Source organism: Aquila chrysaetos, chromosome 13, assembly GCF_900496995.4.
Source record: "Aquila chrysaetos chrysaetos chromosome 13, bAquChr1.4, whole genome shotgun sequence".
Lineage (NCBI taxonomy): Eukaryota > Metazoa > Chordata > Aves > Accipitriformes > Accipitridae > Aquila > Aquila chrysaetos.
In genome coordinates, this window is record NC_044016.1 from 35,585,531 (window position 1) to 35,602,794 (window position 17,264).

General features: G+C 41.5%; 1 protein-coding gene across 2 annotated transcripts; it reads left to right on the forward strand.

Moving 5' to 3' along the window:
- Positions 1-1,000: 1,000 nt before the first annotated feature.
- Positions 1,001-16,898, forward strand: PLAT (plasminogen activator, tissue type). 2 transcript variants are annotated; one of them, XM_030036198.1, is made up of 14 exons: positions 1,001-1,189; positions 6,728-6,830; positions 7,850-7,889; positions 8,297-8,428; positions 8,839-8,952; positions 9,318-9,492; positions 10,060-10,151; positions 10,412-10,586; positions 10,919-11,004; positions 11,401-11,596; positions 12,054-12,190; positions 12,281-12,421; positions 13,883-14,031; positions 14,893-16,898. In XM_030036198.1, exons 2-14 carry the CDS (start codon positions 6,750-6,752, stop codon positions 15,049-15,051), a joined length of 1,677 nt encoding a protein of 558 aa, XP_029892058.1. In that variant the 5' UTR covers positions 1,001-1,189; positions 6,728-6,749; the 3' UTR covers positions 15,052-16,898. The 2 variants fall into 2 exon arrangements, with proteins under 2 accessions (XP_029892058.1, XP_040984449.1); XM_041128515.1 differs by lacking the exons at positions 10,060-10,151; positions 10,412-10,586.
- The last annotated feature ends 366 nt before the right edge of the window (positions 16,899-17,264 follow it).

Here is a 17,264-nt window from a genome sequence, read left to right on the forward strand (position 1 = left end):
CTCAGAGAAATACACGTGATAATCTTGACATAGATTTCCATACAGGGAAGAGCTAAGCATTCAGAGCAACCAGGGTTTCATCTTTGCCAATATGCAAAATAACCGTTGTCATGCTTCCCAACTGAGGACTCTGTGCAGCTGCTTCCTCAAGATGGAGGTCCCTCACACACCATTTCTTACGTCTGTGCTTACACTAAAGTGTATCAGGAACCTGATTTTTAATGAATCAGTTCCTAAAAGACACACCCATTACTGTAACAATCGCATCACTGACAGTTTTCATAACCCAGCTCTAAGTTCAGCTCTAAAACCAATCATTCAGATTTGTCTCCCACACTTTGATAACTTAGTACCTCGTGACCGCACTCTGGTGAGTAGATCTTCATTTCTAGGATGGATAGTATCAGCCAACTTTTAACTCTTTAGTCCTCAACATGCTATTCCTTATTTCTACCTAAGGATCCTTAGAAGTTTTGCTCATTGTCCCCACTTAACTTTAGAGCTCCCCTGACCATTTCTTCTCCCAGTGGCACTGTTCATGGCATGCTTTGCTCCACATACAGGTCAAGGTCTCTGTGCCAAAGATTCTCAATGGATGCCATTCAGAGCACAGCACACTATGCTCTTGCTTGAAACAGGAGTTTCTCAGCACCAGGACTAAGTCTACAGATTGCAGACCTCTGGTCATGTTAGAAATAATACACTTGTGCATTCACTTGGGGCACTGCCCCCCTCACATTCCTAGAAGCACGATGGGACAGTTCATCATAAGGGATACATACTATTCTCATTGTCACTGAAGCTTAAGGTGTTCAATGGGGAAAAAACGCTTTGAAGACTGAATCTGCTCTCTGACTGAAAGAGAGAAAGAACAAAACAAACCGGCAGTAAAATCCAGGATGCCCCGCTCACTTCGGCAAGCAAGCTCTCCTCCTGTCCGGCACAGACTCACTCCCCAGTACGCCGGACACAAGCCACCCTGTCCCGGATCATTCCCAGATCCTCTGGAAGGGGCGGGAGTGAGGGAAAGCACGCCCTGCTGCCCTCTGGAGTCTCCACCCCCTCGAGTGGAGTTCTAAGTAGGACAGGAGCTGTTCAGAGGGATCATAGCAGAGACGCAGAAAGCACAAAACCAGACCCGTGTGGAAAGGAAATCATCAGCAGACTACAGAAGAGAAAAAGCAAAAAGGTAGGTACTACTCTGCACCTGTTTCAAAAAGTGCATTTCCCCTTTTCAACATCAATGGCATTGTCATTAAATACTATTAAATATTATTATTTAATAAATTCCACTGAAGCCCCATGGTAGTTAACTAACTGAGCTATTGCCTTTCAGCTTTTGAAGAGATTCATAATGCTGGGTAAAGCTGCTAGCTTTCAGCTGTTACAAGAAAGCTTCAGCTATTCCAGGGAGAGGGCTGACAGCCTCAGGCTCTGACCAGTTAGCAGGGAGGAGTCTCCTGCACAAAGAACATTAGCAAAAGAACTTAAACCAAAGAAAGAGTTACGGACAAATATCTTGATGGTGAGGAGAGACCCAAGGAGCTAGCTGTGAAAGGATACTTTATTGTCTTCCTGGGAGGAGATCAGACTATGCCTTTCACCCCAGGCTCCCAACCAGGATAATGGAGGGACAAAGAGGAAGGTGGGCGGGTCTTCAGTTCTCCCTAAACACTCTTCTTTTCAAATGTGGCCAAAACCACAGGAAATATTGAGAATGATTCCCAAAACAAAGCCAGAGTTTGAAATACCCATTTCCTCTGATGCTTTCGAAGACTACAGAATCCAACTTTTTCATTTTGTTTTTTAAATTCTTTTCCCCAAAAGCAGAGGTCTGTCCATTGTTATATTTTAAAGAGAATTATATTATGAGTCTGATATTCATCTGCTCAGTTTAGAAAAGGGATACAGAAGCACTTTCTCCAGAAGGCAGGAAAAGGCAGCAAGGATCTGCAGTCTTTTGCTTGAAGATCAGGATAGCTGTTCATCAGCAAGAAAGCTATTAGTGCTATAGATTCAGAACCAAAGTATTCTGGAATGGACATACTAGGTTATTGGGAGGCATGGGGGGGGGGGGGGGGGAGCTACTTTTAATTTCTGTTAATGACTTTTTGTTTGACCTTGATAAGATACATCCCTTTTTTAGGTCTTATTCCACGTAGGTAAGGTAATACTCAAACTCTTACTGCTTAGAAGGGCTGTTATTAATAATAAATTAATATGTGGGATTTAAAGTATTCCTGCTGCCAATGCTTCAGCAAAGAGAGATAAATTTAGAGTATCATATATCTTTATGTCCTCATGTACCTGGAAGCGTAGAATCAAAGTGTCAGAATACCACATCTAGGCCTCTGGCTTATTGCTAGAGTATTTTTGATCAGAGAGGAAGCAAAGGGTGAAAGCAGAAGGCACAAACTGTTTAAGAGAGCCCTACCAGAAAGCACATTGCTTGCAGGTTTCTGCTTGGAATCTTGTAAACATGGTATTTTTCAAACAGCCATATGGTTTCAGTTTGATAGGGCTTATCATTTGGAACATTCCAATTGACTGGCCTAAGTTGTACCTTTCCCGAAACTGAAAATACACATCTGGCAACATCTGTTACCAGATTTCCATGCATAGTGGGACAGCAGCCACAAATGGATGGACAAGTATCCCATCCCCCCCCAAGAGGGGGAAAGGAGCAGGGAAGGGCTGCAGCATTATGAGATAAGCTAGCCTGAACAGGGGCAGCAGAAATAAGTGGAAGAAAGGATGTGGCATCCAATGCAAGACAACTTTAGGGAAACTATCTGTCACGTTCTGCAGTATAACCATATGCTATATAATACTAGAATCCACTTGTATAGTGGACTATATGGGCTAAACTTGTTTATAACCATAAACTTGATTAAACCATGCAGTGCTTTTTAAATAGGGATTCCTTTCATGTCAGTCTCCAAGACTGAAAGGCTGCCTTTTTTTTTTTTTTTTTTAACTTAAAAGATGTTCCCCACTCCCCCCTGAAAACTAGCTATAGTTTCCTGCTGGTTTCAGGCAGCTAGGACTTCCTCCAAGGTTTTAGTTAGGCCAGCTTTGCCACTCTGTTCTCCCACAAAAAAAAAACCAAAACAAAACAAAAAAAAAACCCTTCAGATTTCACCAGTGTTGCCTTGTTTCAGGGGCATCTTAGCAGGTACCTCAGAAATGAGGTCTCAACAATTCTTTATGGTGCTTCCCAGAGAGAAATTCTAACAAAGCAGTTTCACTGAATGAACCTTTCCTTAACGAGGTCTTAGCTAGCAGAATCTCATTTCTTAAAGCTGTCAGTAAGAACTTCAAGCCTTCTCCACAGATAGCAACAAAGATTACCAGTGTTACTGACAATTAGCAAGTTAAAACCTTGCCACTGTGGGATTCAGAACACAAGCCTGCATAGCTCCAATAATGAGCTACAGCTGCAGGGAGTAAGGATAATGTAACACAGGGTTACAATAGCAACCAAATAATTCTGAGCAGCAGTTCAGATCATCCACTTCAGCTTCGGGAATGCTGCTGCTTTAGTTCAGATTCAATTGAAGTCAATGCCTATTTGGAAATCACTCTCAAAACTTTTAAAAAGGCTTGCTATACAATGCAAAATGCTTCCTAAAAGGTGAGAAAAGGCTTGGAAGTATACAAAGAGTGTACTACAAAATCTGCATACTAATACAAATCCCTGAGACATGCTTTGAATTACAAGGATCTCATCATCAAGATGTGACCTAAAGACAAGATTTGGAGTAACTGAGGTTCTCAGGAAGCTGCTCCTGTGAATCTTTTCAGTCTGACTTGCAACTTAAGTCTCCTCTTTGTGCAGTCTACTGATGAGAAACCACAGCCTAAACTATCCTGCTGTACTCCCAGTTCTGCTTCAGAGACTGGAAAATTTGTGCCTTTTGCATTTTCTTTGAACAAATCTTTAAAAAAAAAAAAACCCAAACAAACTCTCTCCCTTTTTTAGCCTTGAATCCCAATTTATGACTCATTCATCTGTCATACTCCAATTTCACCAGCTATTATCCAGCTGCCTTCTCTGGCTTTATATAAACAGAGTCTGAGCTCCTAATTTCGGGAATTAGTAGTTTTCTCAAATAATTGGGTTAGCTTTCTACTTGCTCAGGGAATCACATAATGTAGATGATAAAAAGCTGATAGTGTGGGAGACAGCACCTGAATATTATTTCAAAGATTTGGAACTGCAGAGCAATCCTAGAGATTGGGGAATGAAATTATATCTTCTTGCCTGCCACTCTACCTCACTCCCAGCTCTTGGTTTGTATAGGAGGCGTTATATTTTTAAAGGAAGAGAGAAAATGGACCTCTGGTGCTGGACTTGTTCAAAGCAGGGGGGTTCCCATCTACATCACACTCTCATGATTCATCATCTCAGCCGTCTAGACTGACTGCTATAGCAGTCTTGGTTAGTATGGAGGATCAAGCTAAATCTGTTCATGCTGGTGATTACTTATGTCTCGTTCAATTGTAAAAAAGAGCTACTATTACTGCATGCAGGAGTAACTGTTACTTTTAGGAAGAAAATTATGGGTTCAAGTCAGGAAACCTGTGATAAAGTTATTTGTCTTATTGTAAGAGTTCAGATTACATAATAATAACTCCACTCCTTAAAAGCTATTACTCAACTGTGAAAATCAGTAATACCTTCCCAGTTTTTCATAGATGTATTTGACCTTGCTATTTAATGCCATGTTTCCAAAAAGTCCCACAGGCACTAAGTTTCTGAACTTCTGACACTGTATAATCATTTGTATCCATACTACCAATTTAAGTTTTGCATGAAGAACAGCCTCCTCCCCCCCCCCCCCCCCCCAAGAGTCCTGTTGGTGTACCAATAAATCCTCATTTAAAGTCCCCAAGTTCAGCAGTGTTTCTAAATATAAAATAGAACTTTGCTAGCTACCAAACTCATACTGCTAAGGTCAGGCTTTACTGGAGTTCTTTTACATACATACATTTGCCTGACCTTTTACAGTTACTACAAGGACACCAAGGTAAAAGAATGGGCAAAATACGTCTTCTCGGGGATTTTTCCTACAGGGATTAACAGAGGAGCCAGAAGCGCGCAGCAAAGCACATTGCCTTCATAGGCAACAGACCACCTCGGAAAGCCCTTCACTGCCTTTGTCTGCCACATCCAGTGTATTTTTCTGCTATGAGGATGAAACTAGAAATGGCATTTAGTACAGCACGGGAAAAAACCTGTGTTGCTTAATTTCAGCAGTAAAGTTTTGTATACGCTCGAGACTGCGCTGTGTTACGAGCGCACCCTCCACTGCTCAGAATTTTCTCTCCACCCAGCGGCTGCCCTAAACCAGTCAGCACTTACACAAGGCGCACCGCTTTGGTAAAAGAAATAATTTTTCCTGCTTTGTCAGGAAACAAACTGGGGGAGGGGAAACCAGGGCACAAGATGGTAGCATATCTCGCTGCAGTCAGTGGCTACAGAAATGTAAATTCACGCTTCTGCCAAGAAACTTGCCTGCTCAAGGCCAGACAGAAATAAACTTTGCTACAGTAGGAGGAAATATAGATGGCTCACAGTACCTAAAAGTCCTTCCTATAGCTATCTGTGGCCAGGTCAGACCAGCAATTTCACCAGGTAGGAAATTAACCTCCGATGATTGAAGAGAGAAGTAGTTTTTCAAAGCAAATGAGATGAATGGAGGCAGAAATCCAGATTCATCCTTAACCCCAGCCACACCATACCAGCTGGTGATCTCCTATAGGAGATTCTTGGAGGTTCTCTCCAAGACTACTGCTGTAGGAGATAGACTCGGTAAATCAGTCTGGAGGAAGCAGAAACTCTTCACGTGGGATGGAAGAGGGCTTTGTCTGAAGTGTAAAGCTGCTGAAGGGATTAGAGGGAACAAGATGTAGTTGTGACTGCATAGAAGTGACACATGGAAAGATCCTGCAACGAATAAATGAGAAAACCAGACCAAAAGCTAGCCTGTCAGCCAATTGCCATATTCTCCCTTTTTAGCGAAAGCATATGACAATAGTAGAACCTAAAAGCTCAGCTGGAGAGAAGCTGTAGAAATATTAAAAAATCAAAGACATAGCAGTGCTGTCCCTACCTGTCATCAGCAAAAGTCTCCTTGCTGACGCATCCTCTACAAAAGAGAGAAGCCCTCACTCTCACCCAAAGAAGCAGTCTGTGCAGAAAATGCAAATCCTCTTAAACCACTATTATCACAGGCTGACCCTTCAGCAGTTTTTTGTGCCCCTGCAAGAGATCTCTTAGGTAGGCCTCACTAACCTGAATCTCAATTAACACTTTCCAATCAGCATTGCAGTCCTCCATTAGAAAAGTCCATCTCCCTAATAACACACATGATACTGTTGGCTTCCAGCAACCTTGGGAAAAAGGACTTGAAATTACTTCTACCAGTGTTATTCCCCAGGAAACACTCTCTGAGTTTCCTCTAGACCTAAAACGATGTGCTTTAGCCTGTTGGGTTTCTAAGTTTATCAAGTAAAAACACATCTGGGTCCAACCAGTTTCTCCTCTCCAGGGACACCAGGACAGCTAGACCAGATGGCTGAGAACTGCAGAGTAGAAAGTGTGTTTTAATGTAAAAAGAATTTTCATAATTTAAAAACTTTATTTAAACTTACAACTTTGAACTCCATTCACACTGTAAAAATGCCTTTGTTCAACATCTTATTTTTTCTTTTGTCTCTATAGATTAACTTGAGATTTGGAGGTGATGTGGAAAACACTCAGAATGGAAAGCAAACTCCCATGTCTCCTCCTGCTGGTGGGAGCAATCATGACTGCTCAATGCCAGGTAAGAGGCTAATGCATCAACGCTTTTGCCATCATCCTCCTGTGTTTTCAGCAGCACTTCCTTACTGTCGACTCCAACTGTCTGCATCAGACAGAAGGAGAAGCTGGTTATGTCACTAGAAAACATAGGAAGGAAAACCTTACAAAGAAGTCTACCTCTAAGCTGGGATTTCCAGTAAAGTGTTATCCTGGCTGGTTTTCATTTCAGTAAGCAAGTCTTCTCCAAATCTTCTTGGTGTATCTGTTCACTGTCACCCTTCACTGTTAGTAAGCGTTCCATTGCGATCACCCTTTAATTTTCTTTCTATTGTCATCACCTTCATCATTACTGTCACTTAAAACTGGACATCAATGGTTCCCGTGTCCCCTCACTTTAAGCCTCACATTGCACAGCTTGAGTAAACCCTACACAATTCTAAAATGTTTAGTCTCTTTCTCAAAAAATTACTATCCCAGCCTTCCTCTTTCTTTTTATGTTATTCTTTCTCTTGTGGCCTGATCAAAGAAGCTTTCTAAATTGGTTTCTTCCTTAAAACTTTATCCAAAATATTTTATTTAATTGGCTGCCAGAGACATATCTCTCAAAGGTAATCAAGCTACAAAGGCTTATGGGGAAACTCCATGGCAATGAGCAAAAATAACTGCTTGTTCAAATTTACTTCTCTGGAAATTATTTGCTTGAACCTCTTTCAGCTGTCAAGCTTTAGTTAGCACTTGCAATGCCCCAAGAGCATATAATCACGCACAATGGGAGTACAGCATATCCCGAGTTCACATCACTCATATGACAAGCAATCACCTGGTAATCTGTGGCAACTCAATGATTTACAATTCTCGGTACCCATGCTGAGGTGCTAAAGGGAGTTTTTGCTGTACTGTCTGACAAGGAGGGCAGACAGTTGCTCAGAGCTCCCTTCATTTACAAGACCTCAAGAAGGGGACTGGCTCTTTGGAGGCGCTTGTTTTCTCAGTTTTCTTAAGAGAACAGTTACTCACAGAATTAAACTTCTTTGCTTGCAGGGCTTACGCATGCGTTTCAAACGGGGAGCCAGATCTAGAGGTAAGCCAGGCAAACTACAACCATGTTACCTGGAGCTTTATGAACACAGGAGGGGAAAGCAGATGATGCTGAGGGAATGGAGCCTGAAGCTGTTTGTCATGGTTATCTGGATGAGAGATTCAGAAAGCAAAATACCAGACCATTAATAACCATCCACAGCTCAAAGTTTTTCCCTCCCTCTGCTCTTCTTCAAAGAAAAAGAGGCCGTTCAATAGTGGAACAGTACATCCAGCAACACAGCAGTGAGAGAGATGGGACAACAGTGATCTGAGAAGGAAAAAGGGCAGGCCATTAGACAGCTGCTCCCATCACAGATACTTTTCTCCTGGAAAAAAAAGGGAGTTCTTTTGCTCAGCCAGGTCTTTTCCCCGAATCTCTAAAAGAGGATTTTCTTTCTCCTATTACAGCCATTTGCACAGAGAATTCATCTGGACAAATTTACCAGCACAGGGAGACCTGGCTGAGGCTCTCAGGGAGCAAAATAGAATACTGTAGGTGCGACAGTGGTCGGAGTCGCTGCCACACTGTGCCTGTCAGAGGTGAGTATGAAGACAAAAAAAGAGAAAGGAAATGATGGGGTCCATCTAATCATCCTAAAGAAGAACTCCACTGTCAGGGAAGGAGTTATCACACAGAAAATTTGGCTTGAAATAGAATAGGATAGAAATGAAAATACTAATATATACCAACTCAGGCAGGACTAAGTGGGAGTGAGGAAGGACTAAGAGGGGCTGAGGAAGGCTCCTAATAGTGTATGTGGAGAGAATGGAGCAAAGGAAGAATATAAGCACTACACAAAAAGACTGTAAGCACATGACAATAACAGGTAGGCAGGGAAAAATAGAACAGGATGAAGGAGACTGACAGGAGAGGAAAGATGGGTATACATTGCCAGCTTCTTACTTATGTGAAATCTAACAGTATTTCCTGGCTTTTGCTTATTCCACAGCCTGCACTAGAAATAAATGCTACAACGGGGGCCAGTGTTCACAGGCATATTATTCCCCACAACTCTTCATCTGCCAGTGCCACCAAGGTTTCTCTGGGAAGCAGTGTGAAATAGGTGAGTATACCATGTCAATTACTGTGAACAATGCTACTGGTTTTAGCTATGCAGTGCAGAAGGATGAGGTACCCAGAAGCTGCTGCTGTATACTAGGCTCTCTGTTAAGTCGCCTCTTTTTATTCTAGAGCTAATACTACAAAGAACTTTTAAGAAGGATACCTGGGCTGTTCTCAGTGTCTTTTTATAAAACTGTGAATTTTGGAGCTGAAGACCTTTGTGTATACTTACAGTCTGCCTGGCAAGGCATTTCCACTGACTTACTAGACAAGACATCTGGGAGCCAAGTTTAAATAGAGCAGAGACTGGGGAAGCAGAGGTTTGGATGCTGTCCTTATAGTAACATTTTTTTCCCTTTTGTTCAGACACTGAAGTTAAGTGCTACAAAGATGCTGGAGTAACATACAGGGGTACATGGAGCATGACAGAGAGTGGAACTGAATGTTTAAATTGGAATAGCATTGCCTTGATGGACCGGACGTACAGCGGCCGAAGAGAGGACGCTGCCGAGCTGGGATTGGGCAATCACAACTATTGCAGGTGAGGCGCTGATAGCACACAGGTCAGAGCCACAGGAATCAGCCCATTCTAAGAGCTTGGAGCCAAGGAACAGCTGTTCGCAACTAATACCAAGCAGAGAACGAGCTGCACAGGTGCAAATATGGCACAGCCCATAAGCAGCAATTGCAACTTCTGTAGACGTATCTGAACTTCAGATCTACCTAGACTGGATGCTTATGACAGACTACAAAATGTATACATCTCTCACCCCATAGTCTTTTCCTTGTCCCTTCTCCATGCTTAAAACTCCCTTTGTAAGCCAGTTTCCTGCAGCTCCAGATCCCGCTCAAAACTTTAAAAATATAGTGCTTCCTGCACATGAACTCAACTGCACAAACAAGCTGTCCACTCCTGCTAGCTACTGGCTGCCTCATTCTCACCTCCATGTACTCCACAATTTTATCATTAAAATAGGAATCCAAACAACTTCTGATGGTTCAGTCCACATCTTCACTGCGGAGCAGGATTAAGTTACCAAATTAGATGGCAGACATGGGACTAATAACAATAGCTTTATAATGATGCATAATATCATAACTCTTTCAGAAACCCAGATGAGGATTCCAGACCTTGGTGCTATATCTATAAAGGGGGAAAGTACATCTGGGAACACTGCAGTGTGCCCTCCTGTTCAAAAGGTACATGCAGGGGAACAGGGAATGGACTTTAGAGCTTCCGTGATTCACTGCATATATAAGGGTTCTCTGTGGACTTGTGCTATTTCTGTAGCTTGAAAAGTTGAGACTCTCACGTTAAATCATGTTTAAGCTTTTAATATTTACAACACTGAGATAGTGAGGTAAGTATAGCTAATATATAGATACCTTGACAGAAATCACAGTTAGGGACAGCTGATGGGTTCACATCCACCGGTTAACATGCAGCTTTCTTATTGAAGTGGGGAACATCAACTGCAAATCTGGAAGAGGCACAGATTACCGAGGCAGCCACAGTGTTACTAGTTCTGGAGCTACCTGTTTGAGGTGGAATTCTCGAATCCTTGTCAACAAGATATATACTGCTTGGAGAAGAGATGCTTACCAGCTGGGCCTTGGTAGTCACAATTTCTGCCGGTATGTAGTCAGTTATAGAATTAAAAAAATCCCACCAAACTTTCTTGAGGCAGGGCTCTCTCTAGTCTTTTACATGGGTTATTAAAGCACAGGAAATACATTACTGTTGGGAATGAAGCTCACTGACAATAGTAATTTTATTCCACCTGACCTATCTATGCTTTTCTAACATCAGACTCCACAAATGCAAATTCCACATGCCCCTAGGGCCATCTGTATCTCTAGAAAAATCAAAAAGAGTACACTCAGGTCACAGTCTGCCACCTTTAGGTCTCCCCAAACTCCCTGCAGATCTGATAATACAAATAGCATTTCTCTTTCCTGTGCTGCAGGAATCCTGACAATGACAGCAAGCCCTGGTGCCATGTACTGAAAGGAAATCAGCTCACATGGGAGTACTGCAATGTGCCTACTTGCTGTAAGGATCCTAGCACTCCTGATTCTTGTCTGCCTTTGAGGCATTACTGTTCTGCATGTCATTTCTATTAAACTCAAGCCTCTTACAGTAAAATAAAAGCTGGGGGGGGCGGAGTTTTTTTGGAATAGAAAGAGATTCTGTGGCTCCACTCTCACAGAAGTGCCTTTTTCTCTGCCAGGAGGGAAGACTGCAGAAATGGAGGACAGAAAAGGCAGGGTTTCCTTACTGTATTTTTCAAATCAGAATACAAGTTTCCTAGGAAACAGGAATGAGTCAGATACTAAACAGTTCATGCCAGGCTGCCTCAACACGCACTGACGACTAACAGGCTCTTAACCCAAACTCAAAGCAAGAGTTCCTGAACAAAAAGCCTATTTCTGGATTTCTCATCCACAGCCACCTGTGGCTTACGGCAGCGCAGAGTACACCAGTACAGGATTAAAGGTGGCTCCTATGCAGACATTGCAGCTCACCCATGGCAAGCTGCCATCTTTGTGAAGTATCGCCGAGCTCCTGGAGAACACTTCCTCTGTGGAGGAATTCTGATCAGTTCCTGCTGGGTTTTGTCAGCTGCTCACTGTTTTGAGGAAGGGTAAGTTGAGGATTCAGTACTGTCTGGGGGAAAAAAGTATGGAAAATGGAAGCATCCAGTATAGCCTTACAGGAAGGGTAAAAGACTTGAAAGAAAGCTCTTTATGTAATTAATTGCGCTGAGCATTACAGACAGGCATTTATTGGGCAAACTAGCAGCATGGCGTTAAGGTACCATAGCAGAGTATCAAATAGCTGAAGAACAAAGTTGTCAATAAAGATGCAGAGCCATCTGAAACTTGAGAACAGCAAGGGGCTGGCAGAGGAGCTTTGCCATGATGGCTGTAAGCAATTAGCGCAAAAATGAAAGCAAATAGGACACTTGAGGTCAAACTGCCTGGGTAATGAAGTAGTAATAGTGTTAAAATAAGAAAAGCAGAAGCTCCAACAGCACATCTTCAGGGGAAGGGTCCAGTCCAGTTAATTTCGGAAGAAAGTAAGACTCTCTTGTTCTTCAGCTTTAGTACAAATCAGCTGAAGATTGTGCTGGGTAGGACTTCCCGAACAACACCCGAAGAAAATGAACAGAAGTTTCAAGTGAAGAACTACACTGTGCATCAGAGATTTGACTCAGAAAATTTCAACAATGATATTGGTAAGAGTTTTTCTGACCTCGTGACTGGAAAGGTCACATTTGGCTCAAGTTTGTGGTTAACAAAGTGGGGATTTTTTTTCCCCTCTTCAGCTCTGTTGCAGTTGAACTCGGATGCAGAAGACTGTGCTATTGAAACAGACACTGTCCGTGCTGCCTGCCTCCCAACACCAGAACTGCAGCTGCCTGACTGGACTGAATGCGAGATCTCTGGTTATGGCAGAAATGAGGAATGTAAGTAGAAGATACATGTCTACATGTAAACAGAATATACTATGTCCAAAGTTTGGGTCCCCTGCCCTCAAAGAATTCAAGCCTTTAGCATGGTGTAATGTGTGACCCCCCAAATTATTATGTGGGCTTATATCAGCGCCACAAAACATATGCATAAGTGGGAGATACACAAAAACAAGTTTTGCTCTAAGTTATTTCATTCATCTGAGTTCTATCATCTGCATGGGCTACTAGAGTTTTCCCTGACACTCTCCAACAGTAGAAACACAAAAAAATGGCACAATGGTTAAGGTAGGAAAAACAGAAAATTTGCAATCAGGGCTGCCATATTTCTGCTGTACTGAGTACATTTAGATATTGTCATTCTGACAGAAATACATTTCTGTCAAGATTGAATATACTATACAGTTGGAGGTAGTTGCATTATTCTCAAAGATACATTGGCTGTGCAGTGATTAGCAAACAAAAAAAAAAACTAAAGAAGTAACAATCCCAGATATAAATTAAAAGGCTAAATGTTTTTTAAAGTGAGCTACAACAAACAGGAATAAAACCTGTCTGAAAGTATACACAGGCTGACCTATATTTAAAACAAACAAAAAAAGCCAGCTCTTATTTTACTGGCACTTTCTACTGATTTCTTTTTATTCTCTAACTTGTAAACTCTTTGAGACAGACACTGTGAAGCATCCACCATAACAAGACCTAATTATGATTTGAACCTATAGGGGTTTTGGAACAGACCTGAAGATTTAACATATAAGTATGGCATAAAGTGTTTTCAACGTGCTTTTAAAGCTAGTCCTCAGCATTGCTTACAGGGAGTACAGGATAAACTCTTTGAGAGGGAAAGGATGCTGCAACTGTAATTCAAAACTAGACTGAAAAACAACAATCCTGCCAAATTTCAGCTTTGTGCAATTGCAGCTATGCAGGAGAATAAAACCAACATCCAAAACAAACAAAAAAATCCCTACCATTCCAACATAATACAAGCGTACATTCCTATCCAGTTACTCAGTATTGTGTACGACAAGGCATCTGATTTTTGTTAGCGCAAGTATAGTACTAAAAAGTCAGGATCCTGTTTCATACAGTTAGTGATTTTCATAGGCACCTCCTGTGACTTCATTTTGATTGATGTAACTGTGCAAAGATGGCTTATCCATCCAAGAAACCCAGCAGTGTTTAATTTGGAGCCTACAAAAACCTCTTTAGCATTTAAACTTGCTAAAGCAGCAATATTCTCTCTCAACTACATTTAAGCTATTCTCAATAGCAAAGCAGAACCCCCAAGAATTAAAAAAGACCCTTTGGGAAGGAAATAGTTTACGCCCCCGCCCCCAGCTACTTCTTTTTACTTTCCCCTAAACTACAAAAACTGAACTGCAATTTTAAAAAAATATATATATACACATACACAGACATGTATACATATTTATACTGTAATTTTTCTTCCAGTTTCTCCATTCTATTCAGAGCACCTGAAGGAAGGCCACGTCAGACTGTTTCCAGCCAGTCGGTGCACAACACAGCATCTAGACAACCGGACAGTTACAGACAATATGTTATGTGCAGGAGACACAAGGCACCTAGATGATGCCTGCAAGGTAAGCCCAATTCTGTTCCTCTTTTCTTTTTATGTCTGTCCTTGATAGTCTGAGCTAACCAAGCAAAAAGCTTCAGAAAATAGTTTAAAGAAGTTCTGCATTTGGCTACATGGAAGTTCTAGTAGACTTTTGTTGAACAGAACAGAACTGCTGACTCCTCTTTCTTTTTAATTCCCCTGCCCCTCATAGCTGGGAAAGCAGGCCACACTTAAACAAGCAAAAAAGAACAATACAAACTGAAAATCCCAAATATAGGAAATAACACAAAACTGAGTAGGAAACTCCACCTCAGCAGCATTTCCTAATATTTCCTCTTATGTGAGCATGCAAAACACTCAGCAGGAGGTTCTGCAAGAGGAAGGGGGTGCTGCTATACTGAAAAGTGGAGAAAAAAAGAATAAAGGCCAAAAGATGGTGGGGAATGAGCAGCTGTAACATAAGAAAAAAGGAGGGCATGCATTCAATTCACATCCTCTCTGTTTAAACAGCTTTTTAATAATTTTGCTTTACTGTTACAGCAGTATAAAACACCTTGGATCTTTACAGCTAGAATAAGAGCATTCCTCTTTTTCTTCTTATCAATGTCTCACCCACATTTCATAAATGAGCACCATACAAAGTTAGACGCTCTAGTGTTAGTTAGATTTTTTGGGGTCTCTCCCCATGAGAGGAGCATTAAGGGAGTCTGGAACACAGAAGTGGCTTATGTGAAAGTGCTGTTACTAAGAGCTCTTTGTTTGTGAGCATACTACATAGGGTATTTCTGTAGACACTAGTGCACCACTAAAGCCAGTGGGGGGAAAAAACAGCACAAAAACAAACAAAAAAGGAGATTGTTACTAACCTGCTACTTCTCTGTAGGGTGACTCTGGAGGGCCTCTGGTCTGTATGAAGGATGATCGTATGTATCTAATTGGAATCATCAGCTGGGGAATAGGCTGTGGCCGCAAAGACATACCTGGCGTTTACACAAATGTGAATCGTTATCTTGACTGGATTCAGGACAACATGAAACCCTGAGAAAGAAAAATGAACCATCCACAGTCTTGTGGCCATGCTCTCGCAGCTTCCTTCTGTGTGTTTTAAGGATGCTGACAGGGCTTCCCGTTTGTCCAGATGCTTATGACTTTCAGTACAAGAGGAAAACAAACTGCAGTGTGTCGGAAGGGCACATTCTCAAATTACTCTCCCTATTACAGGTTATCGGAAGCTAACACTCCTTTACCCCCAACATCCCCAAGCTTTCTACTTGCATCAAATCACGTTAGTACAATTAAAAATAAATTTTGGGCCAAGAGAATAAACCAATAGAGAACATCATGCATCCCATGAGCAGCTATGTTGTTTTGGGAATGGGTGTAAACTGAAGGCAGAGAGGACAGATTTCCTGAAAACTTCATCTCCCTCCTCCTTATTTGGCTGTAAATTTGGAAGACATTCCAGTCAGGCTTAAGCTCTGTCCTTGTACCATTTTACTTTGGTTATTCAAGCTGGTTTCAGCTTGACTCCAATAGAAAGAGCAAAGCTGGAGGCATGGCCTGCTTATTTCCATATCAATATACTACTTGCTTTTTCAGTTTGGAACTGATTCATTAACTGAATCTGAGCTTAAACTCTCCGAGCAAATCAGGATGGCATGCTTGTTGGGACATTCTATTCTTCCCCTTGCTTTTCCTCCTGGTAGGAACTAAATATTTATTTAAATATGGAATAGGTAAAACTCTTAACACCAGCCTTATCTGCCACAGAATCAACACATTACTTTTTGACTATTAAATTTCTGTGCATTATCATCTGATAGGAAAGCAAAAGCTCTCTCTTTAGCACAGCAGGGCAGAACAAAGGACAAATGTAATGGTAGCAGTTTTAGGTGCCTGCTGGATTTACATCCACAAGCCAAATGTTACAAGGCTGCATTTGTCCTGACAGGACAGGTATAACCAAGTCACCGTGAACTAGAATCTCAGTAATCAAGCATTACTTGCTTGCACTGCAGTTGCCATGTGATGCTAAGTGGTACCTATGCATGTCCTAAGAGTTAAGCCTCTTTGAGAGATTCTCTCTTGTCCAATTGTTTGATAAAGTAAGAGAAGGCAGGTGTGACTACTGTTTTACAAAAGGAAAAAATTTTACTGAGGCTACAAAAGGAGTTTTAACTTTAGTATCAGTCAGGCATTGTAGCTAGAAGACTAGGCTGTTTTATTTGGGAAATTCAAAACATTGTAACTCAACATGTTTACTCTCACAGTTTTAAGGAGCTCTCTGGTGATCTACTAGCACAGCCTCTAGTCAAATAGAAAAGCTTATATAGTAAGTACAGAAGAGAGATTGGTAAGGATGCCCATTCTTTCTCAAATGGGTTTTATAAATGGCAACTTTACAAATGGTCCATGTCTTTCTAGCTACCAGCTTAGAAATCAACCTCAAAGAGATCATCTCTAATGTCCTCAGAGAAATGGTGTTATAAGTCCAGTTAGCTTCAGCAGTGAGTCCCATATTCCAGCCAGTGGAAGGGGAAAAAACACCCAAGATGTTTATTAAGACAGAGTCACAGTTCAGGTTTTTTGGTGTGATTTTTTTGTTGTTGTTAACTGTATTTTATTATTAACCTTGAGAAAAAGACAAATTAATTTCCATTCCTCTCCCCTAAACACATTTCAAAGTGCTGCTGTTGCCTTGCTATCCTGGCATTCACAAGCTTACCAAGTATTCGCAGCCTGTAAAACACCCAAAACTGTTCCAATGAGTAACACAGGTAAGTGTCCTCAGGAATACAACTTTTGTTCCACAATTCCAACAGTCTATTAAATACATTATTTGAGCTTGATGTGATCTAACAGCCACCAATAAAATGTAACTGAACCACACCTGATACTGTTATCTTTTAGAAAAATACATCCTACTTGTAAGTTGCAGAGAACAGTTTTACATCGCAGCTGTTACCAGCTCCTTGAAAATACCCTTACATGAAATATCCAAGGTGATAAGAGAGCCCAGAACCAACTCCACATTTTCCCAAATGCTTCTTTATCCCTCATTTTGTAACAGACCCTTAATCTGGGAGATGTACCAAATCCCAGTCCAATTACTAGAACTTATATTCTACAGCCTTACTTTACACTTCTTGCATTTCATTTCTCAAAAGTTGCTGCCACCTAGCTCAGTGCATTTAAGTACATTTCTCTGGCTTGTTTACCCATTACAACCCTCCCTGATAAAAATCACAGCAGTGG

What these genes read in the sequence shown, in the direction of transcription:
- PLAT (XM_030036198.1), top strand. Translation starts at nt 6,750, where the DNA reads ATGTGGAAAACACTCAGAATGGAAAGCAAACTCCCATGTCTCCTCCTG. An exon ending in GCTCACTGTTTTGAGGAAGG is followed by an intron (nt 11,597 to 12,053) that starts GTAAGTTGAGGA and finishes CTTGTTCTTCAG; the next exon opens with CTTTAGTACAAATCAGCTGA. An exon ending in ACCTAGATGATGCCTGCAAG is followed by an intron (nt 14,032 to 14,892) that starts GTAAGCCCAATT and finishes ACTTCTCTGTAG; the next exon opens with GGTGACTCTGGAGGGCCTCT.